Source organism: Penicillium concentricum (assembly GCF_028827145.1).
Source record: "Penicillium concentricum strain IBT 3081 chromosome Unknown utg000001l_segment0_segment0, whole genome shotgun sequence".
NCBI lineage: Eukaryota > Fungi > Ascomycota > Eurotiomycetes > Eurotiales > Aspergillaceae > Penicillium > Penicillium concentricum.
In genome coordinates this window covers 190,980-207,902 of record NW_026622754.1, presented here as the reverse complement: position 1 = coordinate 207,902, position 16,923 = coordinate 190,980, and the positions used below count along the sequence as shown (strand labels likewise).

At 49.8% G+C, this 16,923-nt stretch overlaps 5 protein-coding genes across 5 annotated transcripts; 2 read left to right on the top strand and 3 right to left on the bottom strand.

The window, feature by feature from the left end:
• Window positions 1-132: 132 nt before the first annotated feature.
• N7517_000086 (putative acid phosphatase) lies at window positions 133-2,045 on the bottom strand (the record flags this gene model as incomplete). The annotated part of the gene is made up of 6 exons (XM_056717816.1): window positions 133-1,046; window positions 1,105-1,439; window positions 1,501-1,628; window positions 1,810-1,844; window positions 1,895-1,907; window positions 1,956-2,045. The coding sequence occupies 6 exons, from the start codon at window positions 2,043-2,045 to the stop codon at window positions 133-135; spliced, it is 1,515 nt and encodes a 504-aa protein (XP_056581951.1).
• Window positions 2,046-2,426: 381 nt separating this feature from the next.
• N7517_000085 (ribonuclease Z) lies at window positions 2,427-5,558 on the bottom strand (the record flags this gene model as incomplete). The annotated part of the gene is made up of 1 exon (XM_056717815.1): window positions 2,427-5,558. The coding sequence occupies one exon, from the start codon at window positions 5,556-5,558 to the stop codon at window positions 2,427-2,429; it is 3,132 nt and encodes a 1,043-aa protein (XP_056581950.1).
• A 1,070-nt stretch (window positions 5,559-6,628) lies between these two features.
• On the bottom strand, window positions 6,629-8,468 carry N7517_000084 (bZIP transcription factor; the record flags this gene model as incomplete). The annotated part of the gene is made up of 2 exons (XM_056717814.1): window positions 6,629-7,452; window positions 7,517-8,468. 2 exons carry the CDS (start codon window positions 8,466-8,468, stop codon window positions 6,629-6,631), a joined length of 1,776 nt encoding a protein of 591 aa, XP_056581949.1.
• Window positions 8,469-11,642: 3,174 nt separating this feature from the next.
• N7517_000083 (ABC-F family ATP-binding cassette domain-containing protein) lies at window positions 11,643-14,190 on the top strand (the record flags this gene model as incomplete). Its single annotated transcript, XM_056717813.1, has 7 exons — window positions 11,643-11,720; window positions 11,784-11,976; window positions 12,033-12,221; window positions 12,269-12,461; window positions 12,509-12,608; window positions 12,659-13,753; window positions 13,819-14,190. The coding sequence occupies 7 exons, from the start codon at window positions 11,643-11,645 to the stop codon at window positions 14,188-14,190; spliced, it is 2,220 nt and encodes a 739-aa protein (XP_056581948.1).
• A 1,696-nt stretch (window positions 14,191-15,886) lies between these two features.
• On the top strand, window positions 15,887-16,501 carry N7517_000082 (molybdopterin cofactor biosynthetic protein; the record flags this gene model as incomplete). Its single annotated transcript, XM_056717812.1, has 1 exon — window positions 15,887-16,501. One exon carries the CDS (start codon window positions 15,887-15,889, stop codon window positions 16,499-16,501), a length of 615 nt encoding a protein of 204 aa, XP_056581947.1.
• Between the last annotated feature and the right edge of the window lie 422 nt (window positions 16,502-16,923).

The following is a 16,923-nucleotide window of genomic DNA, read 5'->3' as shown; positions in this document are numbered from 1 at the left end:
TTGCTGATATGTTGTGCCTCTGGCTCTATAGTTCCCGCCCATCATAAACACATTGCACACACGATCATATGAAGCTATACGGGAAAAAAAGTACCTGCAATTAGAAGATAACAACATTACAGTCTATAAGGTCTAGAAGCCAGCCGGGGCCTTTTCACGATCGTCTGGACCGTGGAGGCCTGCGCCAAGGTTCGATGTGCACTCGCCTTGCCAGTCCTTTGGCGTGAACTTATCGACAATCTCCTTGAAGGCGTCCAAGGTGCAGAATGTCTCATCGCCAGGCAAGTGGTTCTCGGGCTTGGCAGCACAGCCGGGAATAAGGACGGGTTGGTCATTGTAGCGAATACGGACATAGTGCTTCTGGAGAGACGCACGGGCGTCTTCGGACAAGGACTCAAGAGGTGTGCGCGCAGCATTGGAAGTGGTGGGTTGCTTCGGTGCGGACTTACCGAACAACTTAGAGAGGACGCCGGGCTTCTTGGCTGCGATGGATGGGTTGGAGAACTCCTCGAGCACGACGCCAGCGTTGGAATCGGAGCGGGATTCTTCGGAGAAGAGCTCAACTGCGACAGAGGAAGTAAATGGAGGCCATGACTGGTCCTGGAATCCACCAACACTAGACAGGATTGCTGCCAGGGTGGTGTCGTGGCAGCCGCTCATAGCAAACTTGATAGCCTTGCCAGTCTCCGGGTTGCCTGACCCGGACGCAGCGGTCTCACTGCGCCAGCCACCCTCCACGGCGGTGCTGACCATGCGGTCAACCACATCACCCATGAGAGCACCAATGCCGAGCTTACGGTACTCGCTGCTCTCACCGTAGCCAGCAAACCACTCCTCGACCGCAATTCGGTCCACGATACCACGACCCTTCTTGTCATAGAACTCGGATGGGAGTCTAGTGGCTGGGCCATGGGCATCAGTTGCGTTGATGGTGTCCATAATTCCAGAAAGACGAGGGTGAGCATCGACAGCAACCTTGGGCGATTCTTCAGGCATGTGCTTTGACCAGATACTGTTCAAGTACGCCATTTGTTCCGAGTCGTTCCCTGTATTGAGATCATTAGCTGTGACTCTCATCTCCATATCCAACCGATAAGCCCATACATCGTGTAGCGGCGCGATCAGCAAAAAGCCGTGCCAGCTGTCGGAACCGTCTACAATTCCCCTCGTTAGGAAATAGTGTCTCCTCATTGACCTGGCGGGCCACAATCACCGGCGGTGGGAAGTCAAGCGTGCGCGCGCTAGCCGGGTACATGCCCCAGAAGGCCTCCTGGAGCGACTCCAGAGCGCGGGGGATCGGCGTAGCGCGCAGATACATATCCTCGGAATCGCCCTTAATCTCAGGCATGAACCCGAGCTGGTCAACGTATAGATGGCGCAACCGTTGTCCGAGCGCATATGTCGTCTCACGGCCCTTGTCTGTGAGCTCTCCGTGCAAGCTTCAGATGGAATAGTTTAGCATTCCTCCACGTACAGATCATAGTTCTGCGGGGAACTTACCACATTGCTTCGACTGGTCCTCCCGGTCCTGTTGCAATCATTGCCTGGTCATTACTGCCGAATGACTCCATTTTCCGGCGCCATTGGAACCCGTTCCATTCCGACAGGTCTTTGCTGTTCGAGGCCATCTGCACCATGCGTCTGGCGACGCCGCAATACGGCCAATCTTGTCAAGGAAAAATCAGTATATACTAGGCCGATATCGGTATTGGGAAATTGCCATACATGGACTCAAGCCTGTCTTTGGGAAGTGTTAGCGGAGACCGTCGGAGAACGGATTGGGAGATTGGGTAGTCAATTGCAGCATACATTCGAGAATCGTGATGAAACGGGTGTACGTTCACCTAGGATCAGTTAGAAATGCTCTCAGGGGCATTGTAAATGAACATCTCACCATGACGAAGGAACTATATTGGTTAGCCATCTTGACGTCTTCGGGGAACCGAAACACTTACCACTTGCACCAACTGCAGCTTCAAAGCTGCCGGGTACAGGCGAGCAAGCTCATCCTGAGTATAAGGCTCACGGGGAATGAGGGTGGTCATCTCGAATCAATTGTAGAGAGATGTCCAGGAATCTATAAAATGGAATCGAGTCAGGAAACAAACGGACCCCATGGGGGCGGTGAGGGGGATTTGGGGTAGACCGGCTATACCGATAAGCCCATTTATGTTGTCCAATGAATTAGATCTCTCTCTCTCTCTCTCTCTACTATTATGAAATAAGTTAGGCGCATTAAGCGGAGATTATGACCTTTCAATTCATCGGCATCTAAAATAACATAGGAAGAGCTAGGGAAAGCTAGGAACTCCAATGCACCGGATATATGGTCTCCGCATCTCGGCAAGCTCGCCGAAGCTGGCCTCGGACTAGCATTCTCCGAGAATCTTTTGCTATGCGTATTTGACATGGTAAAGTATATACAATTAGGAACAACATTCCTCGTGGTCACTCGTTTCCCACCCTTCCTCGCTTTCACTGGCACTCCAGGCAGACCGAGTGGGCGTCTGGACATCGCTAACCTCAGCTGCTGCAGCTGCAGCTGCCGCAGCGGTAGCCGTAGCCATTTGCTTAGCCCACTTCTTATTATTCTTCGCCTTGCGGCTATTCTCCTCGTCCTGTCGAGTCTGCTTCACGCGCTCGGCTTCCTCGTTTGCCGCCCGCTCCAAGAGCTCAATGAGCTTCTCCAATGCTGGCGCATATGCCTGGGCAAGGGCGAAGTCTCCAACCTTGATACGCATGTAGTCCATTGCCCCGGCGACGGGTCCGGTATAAACACCGAGTCTTTGGTTGAATGTCGCCGTGTTCATGTTGATGTCGTCGGACAGTGGGGCGTCGTTGGAGTCCAATTGATCTTGAGGGTCATCAAATGGGATATCCGCGTCTGCGGGCTCCTTTGCAGCTGCGTCCCGGCTAGACTGGAATTTGCCTGGGTTTCGCTTCTCTACAAAGGCGATCTTCTGGTAGCGCTGGCTGAAATGAGTGAGCAGGACAGCGCGCGCTTGCATGCGGCGGCCGACTTCGATTGCCTCGGCGGAGGTCGAGTGCCGCTTGGCCCTAGCCGATCCGACCATGTCGGGTTGGAAGGTGGCCTCGTGAATAAGCACTGTCGAACCCTGTCCAATGGCGGCAAATTTATTCGATGGTCTGCAATCGCCAGAGTAGGAAACCTTAAATCCATTTGAGAAGACAAGGGACACAGCGAGTGCACCCCTGCAGTGTTTGACGCGACAAGTGAGTAGATCTGTAAGGCCGGTGGCAGACCTGAGAAGAGGAGTGAAGGGAGAGGATTCGTCCGTGAAGCTAACATTTTGCCGATGACGATTAGGTAGCTGGTGTGAGAACTGGGTGGTTATTTTAGAACCATTTACTTCAGGGTGTGCTGAAAGAGTAAGCAGCTTGTCAAATCCGAAGTCTTCGACCTGTGAATATTCTTCCAACCAGGAAATCATTGCATCATCAGATACAACAGCCAGTCGCTTCTCCAGGAGGACGTTGACCATATCGTTTTCACTTCTAGCAGCCGAGCCAAATCCATTGAAGTTCTCTGTGTGCCAGGCCTTGATCACAGAGACTGTTCCTAGGTGGTGATCAGCGTGCAAGTGGCTGATCCATATCATGCGCAGGTTCTGAAGCACTTCACGAAGTTCTTCAGGCTCGAAAACTCGCTTCAGTTGACCAAGAGTATTCTCGCCACAATCAAGCAAATAGTAGCCATATCCAGGCACCTTCACCAGCGTGGCAGAGACGTTTCGGTATTTGGATGGAACAGAGGAACCAGTACCCAGCGCGATAATCTCTGCATCCGCTCCAGGCCATTCTGTCCGTTGCGCGTGCAACATTTTCTGGAAAGCCGGCTTAGCGACGCGTTTGCGAATGACTTCCATCCGTTGCTCGACAGAGCGCGGAATGCTATGCATTGCATTCGCTGGGTTGAAGCGGGACATCACTTCATCGCTGTTGAACCCGAAATTAGGCTCCATGTTGATGATGAGTCCGGGTTCGAGAGGCTCCAGTGGAGAATTCGGACGAGCAGCAATTGCAGATTCTGAATTAGCGTTGGGGGTGCCAGGTTGGGGAAGCGACACATTGTTGTGAACAGGAACCGCGTAGCTATCGGGTTTCAGACGGGCGAGTCGAACAGTTGAGCCAGCGGAGCTAGTCATTGCCAGGTAGTTCGGGCAGTGGTCTGTGCTCGACACAGTGTGCTTGCAGTGGGACATGCTGGCTACGAATTCCTGGAATCTAGGGTGCTCAGCCACACCTGGTCCAAGAATCCAGATGAAGGCTTGCAACTCAGTCGTCACAGCTGGTGACTTCCATTCTGCACGGGTGACCAGATCCTCGACGTACTCGGACGATGGCACTTCCATGATGGCAACGCCTTTTCCAGCTCGCATCTGTCCCAAGACCATTTCTGGGGTGATAGTCTTGCCATCCAGAGATTGAACGCTCTCGCCCTTCGTCAAAGCGGAATATTTGGCACCCTTCTCAACATTCAATTCTTGGGCCTTCTTCGGGTCGAACTTTCCGCGAATGTCGTGATTCCGCACGATATAGCAGACCGCCTCCTTCGAGGGAGAAGTGGACGGGAGACTCTCGACAGTCGCACCGGGCCAGGGTTTTCGAACAAGAACATTGATGTCTGGAAGCGCATCTGGGCCACCCGGCATCGGACCTTTGTATTGCTCGAGGTCCTTGGTTTCAGGGTTGCGAATGAACATAGCGGCCGGCATCTTGACCTCAGCCAACGGGGTTTCATGGAGAGCGTCCATCTTCCATGTGGAGTTGAACATATCCTGCACAACGGACTGCGTCACTATCAGGTCCTTAGTACGCTGGTCCACATGATCTTCGGTCTGTTCAGATTCCTGAAACTCGTCCAAGCTCCGCTTTCGTGGACTCTGTGACCGCGGCTGCGTAACTCGAGAATGAGCCGATGGGCCAGGGTTAATGGGCAGGGCCCAGACTTTGATGTTAGAGTCGGACCATGAGGGCTTCTCAAAGGGATCCTCGGCGCCGATCGACTTTTGCTTGGCGAGGGTCTTCGAGTCATATTCTTTCAAGTACACCGGCATGCCCTTGCGGAAAACAAACCGCCGAGATGTAGCCAGTGTATGTGTAAGATTCGCAGCACCATGGACCGTCAGGGTACCTCTCTGCAAGACTGTCTCGCCTTCCCGCTCCACAGTGGTGTGGCCGTGTCCTTGGTGCAACTGTGAACGGGGCTTTTGTTTTATGTTTTCTTCAGTCTCCCTTTGCGCCCTGCGGGCAGCCTTCTTCCGATGTTCCTCCTCGACAGCCGCCATGGAGGTTGTCACCGTATCGGCAAGGGTCAAAACAATCCCAATCAAACCGCCTGTGTTGGCCCATTCCGTCCGTCCAGTAACAAACACATCGGTGAGGAGAGAAAGCTTAACCCCACGCTCGGTGCATGCGCGCTGTGTGCCCTCCGATAGCTGGCCGAAAAAGTATCGTTTGTCCGGGAAGTTGAGGCAAACGGCCGTGCCGGGGGTATCGGCCGTTGGGGTCGTGATGACCTGGTAGAAGAACTTCATCGGGGCGATTCCTGCGACGGGTGGGGGCAACGAGGTGAGTTCGAGTTTGGATGGTTCACAAATCAAGTAGTCGTCGTTATTGGGTCGTCGTCTCGAGACCGGGCCCGCTGGAAGAAAGTATGCGTTTGGGTTGATCGTAGGCTGTCTGATCCGGAGTGGCAAGGGTTTCTCTTGGGCTTTCCTGTTGTCCGCTAATTGCGCCAATGATTTAGGGTATTTGAAGCTCCTCGACCTCGATTTTGAGTAACTGAATTTTGGTGAGTCACTGTTTCTGCGATACGATCGTAGAGTAAATGGCGAAATGGAGGTTCGAGGGCACGCGCTCCAGGCGACTGCGCGAGTGGCGGTTGACAAGGCACCGCGCACGCAAGAGGAAGCCAACTTGTCTAGGATGGAGGGTATTAAAGGGTAAATGAATGGTATAAGGCCCCTAGTTGTAGTAATGTAAAGGAGGAAAACGGTGGATCTGCATTAAAAGAAAAATGTTGATTTTTGCGGCAGAAAATTGATTTGGCCCGCCATGGACTCACTCTTTTCCATATTAAACAATATATAGCTAAGCTATAAAGTGCAAAAATGCATTTAAGACATTGTATTAAAGTCCTCGAGCTTCAGCAAATTTCCATTTTGGTTACTTCTGAAGAATCATTACTACATGGGTGTATACAACTTGCAACGCATTACAGGATCATTTTAACAAATTGACAAGCATTCTATTTGGCTAAACTACACCCAGAGTACAGGCTATGCAATAAAATAAGACAATCATATGGCCGTAAATACCAAGGGTTGGGATTTTATTCCACACATCCTTCAAGTACGCCAGTAAAGCTCCAAAATTCCAAAATTCCACCAAGAAATTCCGTCGTGGGAGATACACGATATAGTAAGAGACAGGCGCCTTGAAACTCCCTAGGGCATCTGGAAAAGAAAAAGAAAGAATACCCCGATGACTCGCAAAATATGGCAGGAGATTTCACCGTAGGTGGCAATAAAGACGGCGAGGAAGATAAGAGTGATCACATGTACAAAGAAAAAGGAGGCCGAAAAGGCAGGACGCTAATGGGGAATCACTGAAGGTGGGACGTGACAGCAGAGACACGCTCGAAGGCAGCGTCGATGCTGTTGCAGAGTGCGTTGAATGTTCTCTTGGCCGAGTTGCTAACTTCGGAGTTGTCAACGACGAGTGTGAACTGAGCAGCCTTCTCGGTTGAAACACCTTCGAAGGTGATGTCGGCAGCAGGGAGAGAATCAACAAAGAGAGCAAAGGCAGGATCAGACTCGTCAATCTCGACATCAGGGTTGGCAACACCGATGTCAGACTCGGTGGATGAGTCGCTAGCAGGACGGTCGACAACAGGAGCCTCATTCTTGGAGCTCTCGGGGATGCTGAAGGAAGAAGAGGATTTTCCAGACAGAGCTTCGGCATCGAGGGCGGGGCCCTCGGGAACTTCCATGACAGCAAAAACGGGAGTGTTGCCGTAGTTCATGTCAATACCCGAGTTCCAGCCGGCATTGGTCATGCCCATACTGGAAGGGTCCATACCCTGGTTGGGAACCATGACCATGTTGGGCTGGGGGGTCTGCTGCATTTGGAACTCTTGGCCACGGTTGGCGTTCGTGTCCTTAGGCATAGCCTGCATATTGGGCTGGGGTGCGGCCTGCTGGGCTTGTGGCTGCTGCTGAGATTGCTGTTGAGGCTGCTGCTGGGGTTGGGCGGGCATGGTGTCGCCCATATCGTTCAGGAAGTTGGAGAAGTGAGGGGATCCCAGAAGCATGCGGGCCAAGTCGTTCAGGCGGGCATTTTCTTCATAAAGAGCACGGTTTTGGAGCCGAACCTCATGGGCTTCGTTGGTTCTAGCAGCCACCTCGCTTTCGAGCTGACCAATGTATTCTGGTAAGAGACGTTAGTAAAAAAAGACATTTCATATGTAATTCAAGTGTTCAGATAGTCATACCCTTGCGGCGAGATCGGAAAGCGCGAGCGGAAACCTTGTTTCGCAACTGGCGGCGCTCTTTGCTGCTGAGCTTCTTGCCCTCCTCGCTAGCGAGAAGACGCTCATCTTCATCCATATCGGCCTCGTCCTTCCGGGCCTTGGCCATCTGCGGCATACCGTTGGAGGGACTGGGGGAGCCCTCGCCATTGGCCATGGCATTCTGTCGCATCTGCTGGAGTAGACGAGAGATACGCTCCTCGACCACAGGATCAGGGTTGCGGGGACCGCGGGCCTGAGGCATAGCACCAGGCACTTGATCCGGACTCTGCTGTATTTGGTGGCGGACCATCTCACTTTGCTTTTGTTGCTGGGCCTTGGCCATCGCAGCCTGCTGCTGATGCATGCCGGGGTACATACGACCGACCTGCGTGGACGGACCTGCCTGGGCCAGCTCATGACCTCCGAGGGCGTTGGGATCGACATATTGGCTCTTGTTCCCAGGGTTTGCTGGGTAGAAGTATGACGGGGGATTCATGGTTTCGGGTTCAATCTCCATCTCCGACGGGTTCCGGCCCGGTGCGGTGTTGAAGTCAAATTGTGCGTCTTCTCGCTTCAAGTGATGGCCAGCATACACCTCAGCATTCACGGGAAATCCTTGACCGGTGGTAAAGCCCATCGGGACCTGGCCGTAGGACATGGACAAAGCACCGGGTGGGAGACCAGTTTGTTGTCTGTGTTCGTCGTACTGGTGGCTTGGGGCCTGGAATGCGAGGGGAGACTGGCCACTAGAGGCGAAGCTGGCACTTCGGGCGTCACTGGTACTGAACTCGGTGCTTGCGACCGACGGTTGGCTGACCATGACCTTGGATCGGGAGGGATCGGATGTGTAGGTGAGTTGATCGAAGTTGATGAATGAGTCGAGATCCTGATCGTAGTTGGCCGGTTGCATCGGATGTTCTGCGAGAGTCGCCATGGTGATCTGGATAAGCCTGTTCCTCGACGGTGTAGGGATAGGCTAAATATGGCGTGAGATAAGGGATACGTATAGGTTGATATAGTTTGAACGAGGGATGGAAAAAGAGGGAAAATATAAGGATAAAATAGATCCGAAAAAACGAAGGTCTAATAGAATATGGATTTGGATCTAGATGGATCATGAAATTGAAGTGAAGGGGAAAGGGACAAAGTGTTCCGGAATAGCAACTGGGGGATTGCGCGTCCTTTCTGAGTCAGCGGTGGCCTCAGGAATGCAACCCCGTGATTGGCTGAACTGCCACTCGGGCATGATTGTTTACCATACCGTATTTATGGAATGTTTCAAGATGTTCAGATCTATAACATTACATAGTATACTATACTGTATGTAGTCAAGTATATATTCCTCTGCTACTGATCAATGTTAACTATATTTATTCGAAGCCTCAACGTGTGGTGGTCTAACCTTCAGTTATTCCTCCCCTGTGTTAATACTTTCCCAAAGCCTAAGGTCGGAGTGACCCTAATCTCAGGAACCATCCGATCCTATTGGGTAAAACATTTGAACTTAGGGCTCGGAGTTACAGTACGGTATTGTAATTGTACCTTTTTTGTCCCCTTCATGACGCAGGTGGCTGTCTGTTTATCTGTTTATCGATTTCCCGCTTTAGGTATTACATTCCTGTTGACTTCAACGGAACTAGAGATACCTGAGAATATTGTAAGGACTTGGAAGCTCAATCTTGAGGAAAATAATCTACCGTATCAACCTTGTTCAGACTAAAACTCACTATCACTGCCGCTAGCGCTTTCGGGGCTGAGCCAATTATTTCGAGTGCGGTATACATATCAGATAGTGCGCTAAGCAGTGCTATGAACTGAACACCTTTCCAGAAAATACGTACAACATAGGGAGTATTTTCTACGAAATACTCCATACATACAATATGCAACATACGTCGACCCCTTTATCCGTCCGTAGTAATTCGTAGGTACACATATGCCAAACAGATTGCACATGTATGATCCAGGGTGCATTTTCCATGTTCCCGTGTATTGACCACGTACGAATCACTTCAGTCCAAAACCAGGATGTACGTACACTGGCGTCTCGCCAGGCACAGCTGAGCCAATCCCCCTGTGCCGGCTAAACCACTTAGAGAAGTAGAGGGCTCTAATAATCGCAATAAGCTTTTCCTAAAGTTGAAGCAGGTCGGCAAACCATAATTCAGACTCGGCCAATTTCCGTAGGCTATTCCTAATTAGGTTAGCTTGTCCGACTCTATCAAACACTAAATCTCTTCCACTTGGACTCTTTCAGTTTCATATGCCAATACCAAGGTTTGACTAAAGCCTTAGAACCTTCCAAGGTTCTTTCCAAGGTTCTATAGACTTGCCTTTTTGGATTGCCCCTGAAGCTTAACCAAAAACGCTATACTTCGTACACAGTACCTCGTGCCCCTTTTTTTCAACTTTGCCCTGAGTCTCGACTCTTCGGCCCGCTTTTCTACTAGGGCTGAGTCGGATTACAATTGATCCCCGGCCGCGTGGAGTGACTGCGTGCAAAGTGGCTTAGCTAATTCTGCGCCTCAATGCCACAGGTAGAATCTGTATGCTTTTTTCTTAAAAATAGGACAAACTTTAGGCATGGCATTTCACTATCGATAATGCCGATAAATAAATACCAGTCGAAATATTTTCTATTTTTGAAGGTTGTGGAATTGTGTGGATCCTTTATCAAATCTCTCGAACAGTGGATCTAACCCGATCTCCATCCACATTCCCGCTCCCTTACCAACGAGATTTTCCTCTAGTCGCATATAATTCTCATGGCATGGGTATGGAAAGTGAATCTCTACCATATTGCCCAGCATTACTTACGTATGCTACCCTCAATGTTTCCTAGGTAATTCAATCATATAGGTCTAGACTAAATCTCTTCTCTCAACGCCACAGTCTAGTTATCTGACGCCTCCTACCAAGACCCGCCATGCCCTGATCTCCCGGCTCTTCAAGCCTCCAGACGCTTCACTATAAACCCTGACAACGGGTCCGTTGGGTGGCTGTCTGACGACTCATCCATAACCCCTTGAAATTTGAAATATTTGTGGGCGTGTTCGAGACTCTTTGGCCCTTTGGTGGAGATGCCGACCTAGAATTAAGGTCCAGATCTAGATTGCACCTTATCGTAGCCAACGGGTAGAATTTTGGTGTCGCAACTGCGGTACTCGACTAGAGATCTCGATCGGTCTAGGCTTTGCTTGTTTGGGTATTCGAGAACTCGACCTAGTCTTTTCCCCGAGTCTCTGGAATCTGGAGCAGAATGGAGCACATCCACGTGTCGCTATGGACTTTGCCTTTTCATGTTGCTGGTATTTTGGCGAGACAAGGTCGATAACATGATATCATGTTATATTCAGGGCCAGCCCTCGGATCTAGGTCTTGACGTTCTCCAAGGTGTCGGAGGGACTAAGAGAATATCCGTGATATGGTGTCATTTTTTGAGCCTCTGGGTGTCAATGCTGTTCCCAGATGCATGATCGTACTGCGCCCTTTCTAACATTCTGACTAGAAAAAAAAAGGACTACAACTTGTATAGATGACTCTACATTGGCTTCGTTTTTAGTTCTCTACGGAATTACATTGGAATTTTTTATTTTTATTCTAATATTGCAGAGATGTACTGTTCCCTCGATATATATTTTTAGTTGAGCTAAACAATAACGCACAGAAGCCAAGAACCATGAGTCACAGTGTGACTATAAGTACTTAAGTACTTAGGTATGACTTTTCATAATTTACTAAATAGCTCACATAGTAAAATGTAGACCTCGGGATGTAGAGGCGACTCGAAATGGCCAAGGAATGTGAGTAACTGCCTCAGGCACCAAACTAATCCTCTTTCGGACCCCGACCCCAGAATGGTCGTCAAGCGACATTCAATTTGTTCGCCTTTGTTCAAATTTGATTCGATGACTGCAGAGACGAGAAGTCTAATGGGGTCATAGTGGCGCAGTTTGTTTCTGCAAAGGGGCTTGAGTGTCGTGCCTTTGCTAGTTATTTTACATGAACCCGCCCAAACCGACTTAACTACAATACTTCAGATATCTAACACCTGGACCCTGGCAAAAACCACCCAAAGACCAAGAAGTCTAACTCATTTGATGATACCATGGCATCCGCCCCGACAATCCTGGCAACGTGCAAGCAGACACGATTCCATCTGCTGGATGATAACCCTTCGCAGGAGGTATGGGTAGCCGCAACAATGAACCCAGATGATCACTAACGTTCAAATTTGTTCTGTTGACAGATTGATGTAGATGGACTCAATATTATCGTCACATCATCTGCACCTGACTCCACTGGAGATGCATCAAAATCAAAGACCAAAGGGAAATCAAAGGCCAAGGCTGCAGGGAGAGAGCTCATTTCAGACGCGCACCTACGACTCAAGGCAGGCGTTCACTATGGATTGCTAGGTCGCAACGGAACCGGGAAGTCAAGTGAGACAGACCTACACATGTACCATTTACAAAGCTCAGTATATTGATGTTACCAGCGCTCCTTCGGGCAATGGCAGAGAAACTCATCCCTGGCATCCCGCATCCGACTCGCATGGCAATTCTGCAACAGACAGACGAACAGAATGACAAACCATTTGGCGAAGACCCTAATCAGGACAAAACTGTTCTGGAAGCCGTTCTTAGCAGCGACGAAACAAGGAACGAGGCTGTTCAGATGGCGGACTGTTAGTATGCCTATTCAATTGAGATTGTACTTGACTGACCTTACAAGTTTTATCAAAGAGCTTTGAGACTGAAGATCCAATGCAGCCTGTGCGGGCAATCCGAAAAATCCGACAGCAGAAAGCAGAAAAACATCTCTTTCTGGCATACAAGAATGCAAGCCTGAAGAGCGGTGCTCGAGGTTTACAGGCAAGAAAAGACTTGAAGGCTGCCGAGGTGAAGCTCGAGGCTGCATCAGAGATGTTAGTTGCATTCATTCGCACTAGCCGCTATATCTGACTTTTGCTAGGTTGGCCCAAGACGTAGATGCTATCGATGCCGAGACAGTTCAGTCGGATACCCAAGCTGCCGTCGAGACACTACAAAATTTACAGTCTCAAATCGAAGATGTAGGTATTTGTACGGTGACCATTCGCCTACTCCATTAACGTGAAACCAGATGAAACTCGCCGATATGGAGCAAGAAGCTCGCCGTGTTCTCCTCGGTCTCGGCTTCAAAGAAGACGGATTCGGAAAGAAAGTCTCTACGCTCTCAGGTGGTTGGCGTATGCGATGTATGCTAGCTAGTGTTCTGGTCCAAGATCCCGACATCATGATCCTCGACGAGCCGACCAACTTCCTAGATCTTCTAGGAGTAGTGTGGCTGGAGAACTACCTGAAACAACTCCGCGACACATCAGAGACAACCATCGTCTTAGTCTCACACGACAGGGATTTCATCAATGCTGTCTGCCAGGAGATTGTCATTCTCCGAGAGCAGAAGCTGACGTATTTCCGAGGGAACCTGTCTGCGTACGAGCAAGATTTCGAGGAACAGAAGCTCTACCTAGGACGTATGAAGGAGGCTCAAGAACGGCAGGTTGCACATATGGAAGCTAGTATCCGGGAGAATATGAAGATTGGGAAGAAGACCAATGACGAAAACAAGCTGCGACAAGCCAAGTCGCGACAGAAGAAGGTCGATGATCGGATGGGCCTTCAAGTCAGCGCAAACGGGGGGCGTTTCAAACTGAACCGGGATCTGGTTGGATGGCATGACCACAATCGAGCTGAGATCGAAGTTCCGACGGACGAAAAGGGTGCGACTATGAGCTTGCCCGATGCGACGGAGTTGCGGTTCCCCGGACCGTTGGTCTCACTCGAGGGTATTGTTTTCCAGTACAAGAAAACCGACCGCGTCATCCTGGATGACGTGAACTTGGTCGTTCACCTAGGTGATCGTGTTGGGATTATGGGTCTCAATGGCTCGGGGAAGACGACCCTGCTCCGTGTTTTGACGGGACAAGTATCTCCTTCCAAGGGCAAGGTGTCAACTCACTCCCGGTTGAAGGTGGGCTACTATAGCCAGCATTCTGTGGAAGAGCTGCAAGAGCGTGGCCGAGGTGAGCCCGGTTTAACGGCACTGGGCTTATTGACAATTGAGACCGAAGGATCCCTGAATGAGGGCGCTATCAGAGGTCTGCTTGCTTCCATGGGGTTAGCAGGTCGTATTGCATCTGATGTCCCTGTTGCCAAACTATCAGGTGGACAACTGGTATGTGAAATGTGAAAAATCAACGTGAAACATTTGAAGCAAGCTAATAATATTGTTACATCTAGGTGCGCCTTGCATTGGCTCGAATCGTTTGGAGTGCACCACAGCTTCTCATTCTTGATGAAATCACCACGCATTTGGATTTCCACACTGTCACTGCATTAGCTACGGCTCTCTCCTCCTTCAATGGTGCTGTGCTTCTAATTTCACACGACCGTTTCCTTGTTCGATCTGTAATCGAGGGCAAGCGAGACACCGAGCACAAACTTGATGAAGATTTCGAAGGACTAGAGGAGGAAGAGACCGAGGAAACGCCCAGGCGTCGATCGGTCTATGTGATTAAACAAGGTAAGATGAACGAACAGAAGAATGGGGTAGAGCAGTTTGAAAAGAGCCTGGTGAAGCGGGTGCAGAAGTTGTTACCGGCTATAGATTGATATAGTGACTCTATGACCAATTGAAGTGATAAGTGACCTTGGGGAACTTCCCGAGGTCATGACTCAGCACGGAGCCCGCCGATAAGAGATTCCCCCTCATTCCTCCGCGGAGTACTTCTCTTAGATATATTTGCATCTCAACTATGCACCATTTTACCCCTTGAAAGAATTTCCTCATGGCTGGCTTGTGCAAGCGGATATTTCCTTGCCCTAGGGTTGCCCGGGGTATACAGATTCGACTCCAGAGCACTCGCGCCGTATCAAGACCCAACGCCACCGCCCCTGGATTGCCCCCTCATACCCCGACCAAACCCACTAAACTGTCAACACTCAAGTCTGCGAAACCCTTCTCCGACTTCCTCACCGATACCTTTAATCGCCAACATGACTATCTCCGCATCAGCGTTACGGAGCGGTGCAATCTTCGGTGTCTGTACTGCATGCCCGAGGAAGGCATAGACCTTTCGCCCTCTGCGAAACTGCTTACCTCCCCGGAGATTCTATACCTATCCTCACTATTCGTCTCACAAGGTGTGACCAAAATACGATTGACGGGTGGGGAACCGACAGTCCGTAAAGACATCGTACCGTTGATGCAGGACATTGGCAAGCTGCGACAAAATGGGCTTCGGGAACTGTGTTTGACAACCAATGGGATCTCATTACATCGGAAATTGGACCTCATGGTGGAGGCTGGGCTGACGGGAGTCAATCTCAGCCTCGACACGCTGGATCCGTTCCAGTTCCAGATCATGACAAGACGCAAGGGATTCGATGCCGTGATGAAGAGCATCGACCGCATTCTGGAAATGAATAAGGTCGGTGCGGGGATCAAGCTGAAGATTAATTGCGTTGTTATGAGAGGAATGAACGACCGAGAGATCCTCCCGTTCGTGGAACTGGGCCGCGAGAAACCGATTGAAGTGCGCTTCATCGAGTATATGCCTTTTGGCGGGAACAAATGGAATCAGCAGAAGATGTTCTCGTATCAGGAGATGCTGGCTCTCATCCGAGAGAAGTATCCCACATTCGAAAAAGTGGCCGACCACAAGAATGACACGAGTAAGACATATCGTGTTCCTGGGTTCGAAGGCCGTGTGGGATTTATCACGAGCATGACGCACAACTTCTGTGGTACCTGCAACCGGTTACGCATTACTAGCGATGGGAATCTCAAAGTCTGCCTGTTCGGTAACTCCGAGGTCTCCTTGCGGGATATCATTCGTAAGGAGAACGGTGGGAACCCAATTGACGTGGATGCAATGAACAACCTGCAGCTGTTGGAAACAGTCCAAAAGGCAGCGCGCCTTAGTGATGAAGGCAGCTTGTTGAATGAGCGAGAACGTGAGATTCTTGATATCATCGGCATGGCGGTGAAACGAAAGAAGGCGAAACACGCCGGCATGGCGCAACTAAAGGATATGAAGAACCGCCCTATGATCTTGATTGGTGGGTAGCCATTTTCTTTTCTTTCTTTTTTTTTTTCATGATTGGAAACGCTTTACGACTTGTAGATCATCTCAGATGAACATTTCTTTTTGGATTTCATGAAATTGGCGATATCTTGATACCATGTATACATGCAATTGAAGAATTGGACATTGTTTATTGAATCATCGAGCTGATAGATGAACTAGATAATAAACCGAAAACTTTGTGGTCAGGGTCTCCCTCTTGGTCAACCATCCCAGTACATATGTTTTCGCATCTCCCTACAGCTTCCCAGAGTCGTCTCTACCACTCCGGACGCTCTAAACCAGAGACCGAAGACCGTATTACTCGTCCATCTCGCTCTCTACCCACCGCCTCAGACGCCGACCTTCCTCACCTCACACCATCCAAGACCGTACACATGACCCAGATCACCGAAAAGCCCGAAACAAAGCGCCTCGCCACAGCCGCCTGCACCGTTTCCTTCTCGAACCCCCGACCCTGGGAAATCCTTCGCGAAGGCCAAACCACGCACAAAGGCGACGTCTTCAGCGTTGCCCGGATTGCGGGTATCATGGCCGCCAAAAAGACGCCGGATATTGTACCCCTTTGTCATCCCGGCATTGGCATTACCGGGGTCGAAGTTAGTGTGGAATTGGCTGGGCCTGCGCAAAGCAGGGATCACGGCGCCATGCACGTTGTGGCGTCGGTCAGCTGCTTTGGTCGCACAGGGGTAGAAATGGAGGCTATGACTGCTACTATGGGTGCGGCTTTGACGATTTATGATATGCTCAAGGCTGTGGATAAGGGGATGGTTATTGATTCTGTTAGATTGTTGGAGAAACAGGGTGGCAAGAGTGGACATTGGGTACGGGAATGAAAGCTATATAGTTAGAGGCTATAAGGATATAGAGTAGGACTATGTAGTATATAGATTCTCTCTACGGAGTAATTAAAGGGGATCTACTACATATATCTTCTTCAATAGCCCTAATAGGGTATCTTTCTATGTGACCTTATCGTATAAATTCTCCGAGGCTCACCGTATTTTCAATAAAATTTTCCTTTGATCTTTTCATATTTCTCATTTAGATAGACTGAATTTTTTCTTCTACATTTCTATACATTTCTACGTTTCTACAGGGCTGCATGTCTTAGTCTAAGGAATTTCAGAGCCCACAATACTCGAATCGGCTTAGCTTTAAGTTTTGGATTTTTTTCTTTTCTTCCTTTTAACTATATGATTCTCATGAAATCTTCTAATTGAGGTGTTCGAGATTCGTATTGTGTGGGTTCGTTTGA